We start from the raw sequence: 3,594 nt of genomic DNA on the forward strand, positions 1-3,594 counted from the left end.
CGGGAACCTTCGCTTCGGAGTTCGGAAGCACCTTGCTGATCACGCTGCGGGGACACGCGAGACGGGGGGGGACGACGACTTGAGCAAACATGGAAACTGTTGCGATACTCTCAGGACAAATGCAAGTGACGGGTGAGGAGTTGCTTTCCTGATCTGCTCAACGGTGCCTTGAAAAAATGTGCTTGGTCAATCTTAAATTTCACACGATTTTCTTCACTTCAATTGATATGCGCATATTCGTGCCAATAAAGAGCCAAATCTTTTCAAAAAATATCCACGAGGAGCACATTCCAGTTGCGACAGCCTTTTTGCACAAAATAATTTCCCCCCCTGAGGGATTAGAAGTCGTCAAAGAAATCAATCAATACTATACCGTGAAGTTTTAAACAAAATAAATATGCAACATTTCGAAAGTGAATTCATATTTGCCTTTTTTTTTCAATGCACGACACAAGCACATTTGCAACAAGGCGTTTATCTTGTTCCATCATCTTGTGACGTGGTTCATACGGGAAAGCTGAGCCAGTTGTCATCGTGCGGCCTTTTGCGCCACCCTCACGTGACAGAAAACAACCAAGTGCATCGGTGGCGGCAAGGCGAGAAAGGCAATTTTTACAAAAAAAAAAAAAGGCTTGAGCTGCTCTTACATTTTGTCCTGGCCTCCCACGCGCAGCGTCAATCTGGGAATGACAGGAGAGGGAGCCACCACCGGAGCGTCCGCCGCCTTCACCTGTGCCAACGCAACACATTGCCATGAGAAGAAAAAAAAAAAAAAAAAAGGCTGTTCCAACAGCCGAACTTTATCTGGGGTCCGCTGAAAATCCCTTTGCGGAGATGACAATCTGCCGCTGCCTGGCGCCATTTTACTCAGCAGCTATTTGGACATTTTGGACTTTGCTTTGAAATGTCTTGACCGCCGTTTGGAACCACTTTCACATGTCATTTTTCACAGAGCCTTCCAGGCAGATTGAGATGCGTTTTAGATGAAATGCTGCGATTCGATGACTTTGTTTGCAAGGCCGAGGTACCGCGTCGGAATTGGTAAATGTCGAAATAATGTGACATTTCTTCTTATTATTATTAAGCCGCTTTCATAACCCCCCCCCCATACCACCACCCTTGATTGAGGATTTTTTTTTTTTTTGAAGAGTAATATTCTGGGGATTTTACAGTCCATGGTGGGAAACAATTTTGGGACCCGCAAGGGACTCACTTCACATTCCAACAGCATTTAAAAACTGAACAAACAAACTCCCAAAAAAAAAAACTACCGAGCGACCTGGTAAATGTCGAAACAATGTGAAATTTCTTATTATTATTAAGCCGGGGGGGTGAAGAGTATTATTCTGGGGATTTTACAGTCCATGGTGGGAAACAATTTTGGGACCCGCAAGGGACTCACTTCACATTCCAACAGCATTTAAAAACTGAACAAACAAACTCCCCAAAAAAAACTACCGAGCGACAGGAGCAATTTGGAGTGCGGTACGCAGGCTCCCTCTGGTGGGATGCTCAAGAGTCCTCGAAGTCAATGAACCGGAACGTGACGGCGTCTTGGACAAATGGACTTTTCAACACAGACAGTTGAGGGCTATTTATCGCTTTTACGTTTGCATGTATTCCTTTTTCAAACTGGTTTTCAAATTAGGCCTCAAAATCAGGACCCCCTCCCAGAAAAAAAAATTTGAAAAAGAAATGACACTCTGCTGAAAAATGAATGCTACTTCATCTTGCAACCCCCCCACCAAAGTACATCGACTCCGATGCTATGGTGGCTAAAACATTGCACAGAGTTATCGCCGCGATGGACCCCCCCCCACACACACACACACACACACCATCACATGTATCGCCTCCTTGATTTGAATCAGGACGCTTCCTTTTTCAAACAGATTGGTTTTCAAATTAAGCCTCAAAATCAGGACCCCCTCCCTCCCAGAAAAAAAAATTTGAAAAAGAAATGACACTCTGCTGAAAAATGAATGCTACGGATGTGTTTTGGCGGCGTAGGCATAGCAAGCTAGCTCGCTAACGGCACAATGTAGCGGGAGGAACGGAGCTCGAGAGTTATCGCCGCGATGGACCCCCCCCCACACACACACACACACACACCATCACATGTATCGCCTCCTTGATTTGAATCAGGACGGCGCACTGCCCTGTAAAATGGGGCATCAGATGCGTTTCCGCGGCGTAGGCATAGCAAGCTAGCTAGCTAACGGCACAATGTAGCGGGAGGAACGGAGCTCGTCCTATTTCAATCACTCGATGCGACGCCCAAGTTTCAGTTGTGATAGAAGGGGCTCGGGTTCTGATATTGCGGTCGAATCATGCCCGATTTGGCGTTGTAACCCCCCCCCCCAAAAAAAAAAATATATATATCAGGAAAACTGAAGCGGTGGGAAATGGTTTAGCGTGGCATCTCCACATTTGAGTCCAAGCTCGTTGTCGGTCTTTGCTCCTTTTCCGCAAAGACCTGGAAAGTTTCTGAATTGACTTTCGCAGGGTTGAGGAATAAAAACTTCTCTGCCTCATTTCTGAGGGACAGAGCCGATCGCGGGCCGACAACTCGATGCTAACCTCGCTCGTTATTGGAATGGCCGAAGAGCCGACGTTTTTTTCGAGGTGATTTAAAATATAAAAAGAGGGGGGAGGGGGGGTAAGCACTGACCCCAACATGAGCCATTTTCCCAAATCAGAACAATGAAAAAAAAAAAGACCTTCTCCAATCGGAGTCTCTCCTTGTCTTTCTCCTTCTCCCGTTTGTCCTTGTCGCGCTCCTTTTCTTTCCTCTTCTCCTCCTTCTCCTTGGCCCTCTCCCGCTCCTTCTTTTTCTTCTTCTCCTTCTTGTCTTTCTTCTTGTCCTTCTCCTTGCTCTTGGCGTCCTGGAGCGCCGGCATCAAGGCGGGCGTGACGGGGGGCAGGCGCTGGCAGGAGGAGGGACCGAAGAGGGCGGGGAGCTCCCCCAGGGCCACCACGGGGGCCAGGGGGCCTTGCTTGTGCCGCTCGTCCCTGCTCCTGTCTTTGCCTTTGTCTTTCTTCTCCTTCTCCTTCTTGCCTTTTTCCCTGTCCTTCTTTTTGTCTTTGTGCTTGTCCTTGTCTTTTTTGGGGCCGCCGCCGCCGCCGCCGGCACCCTCGCCGTCCCTGGTTTTGAGCTTGACGACGGCGCCCTCGGGCGGCGCAAAGTCCCGCTGGGCCAAGAGTTGGTCCTCCTTCAGTCCAAAGTCCTTCCAGAGAACCTTGCCGTCCTTGGACAAGTCTTTGCTCTTGCTCTTGTCCTTGTTCTTCTCCTTGAGCTTGCTCTTGTCCTTCTCCCGCTCCTTGTCTCGCGGCTTCTCCTTCTTCCTCAGCTTGCTCTTCAGCTTCTTCTTCACGTCCAGCGCCGACAACTTGGCTTTCTCCTGGAACACCTTGAGCAGGGGTTCGGGCGTCGGAGGGGAGGCCGACCCGGACGAGACGTAGCGCTGGCGGTTGGGCGGCCGCGGCGAGGGCCCGCCTTGGTGCACCTTGCGGATCACCTCGTCGATGGAGTCGTCCAGCGTCCACTTGCCCGGGCCCAGCTGCAGCTGGAGCGGCGCGGGGGCGGCCGGGCCG

At 49.9% G+C, this 3,594-nt stretch overlaps 1 protein-coding gene across 1 annotated transcript in view; it reads right to left on the reverse strand.

The window, feature by feature from the left end:
- Positions 1-3,594, reverse strand: part of taf3 (TAF3 RNA polymerase II, TATA box binding protein (TBP)-associated facto) — a 12,374-nt gene that overhangs the window by 1,723 nt on the left and 7,057 nt on the right. Inside the window, exons 5-7 of the mRNA XM_019881758.1 lie at positions 2,721-3,594; positions 648-730; positions 8-44 (exon numbers count right to left, since the gene is read on the reverse strand). Of these exons, the coding sequence (XP_019737317.1) occupies positions 8-44; positions 648-730; positions 2,721-3,594 (994 nt within the window). The remainder of the gene's footprint in view (positions 1-7; positions 45-647; positions 731-2,720) is intronic.

This window comes from Hippocampus comes, unplaced genomic scaffold (assembly GCF_001891065.2).
Source record: "Hippocampus comes isolate QL1 unplaced genomic scaffold, H_comes_QL1_v1.1 scaffold299, whole genome shotgun sequence".
Taxonomy (NCBI): Eukaryota; Metazoa; Chordata; class Actinopteri; order Syngnathiformes; family Syngnathidae; genus Hippocampus; species Hippocampus comes.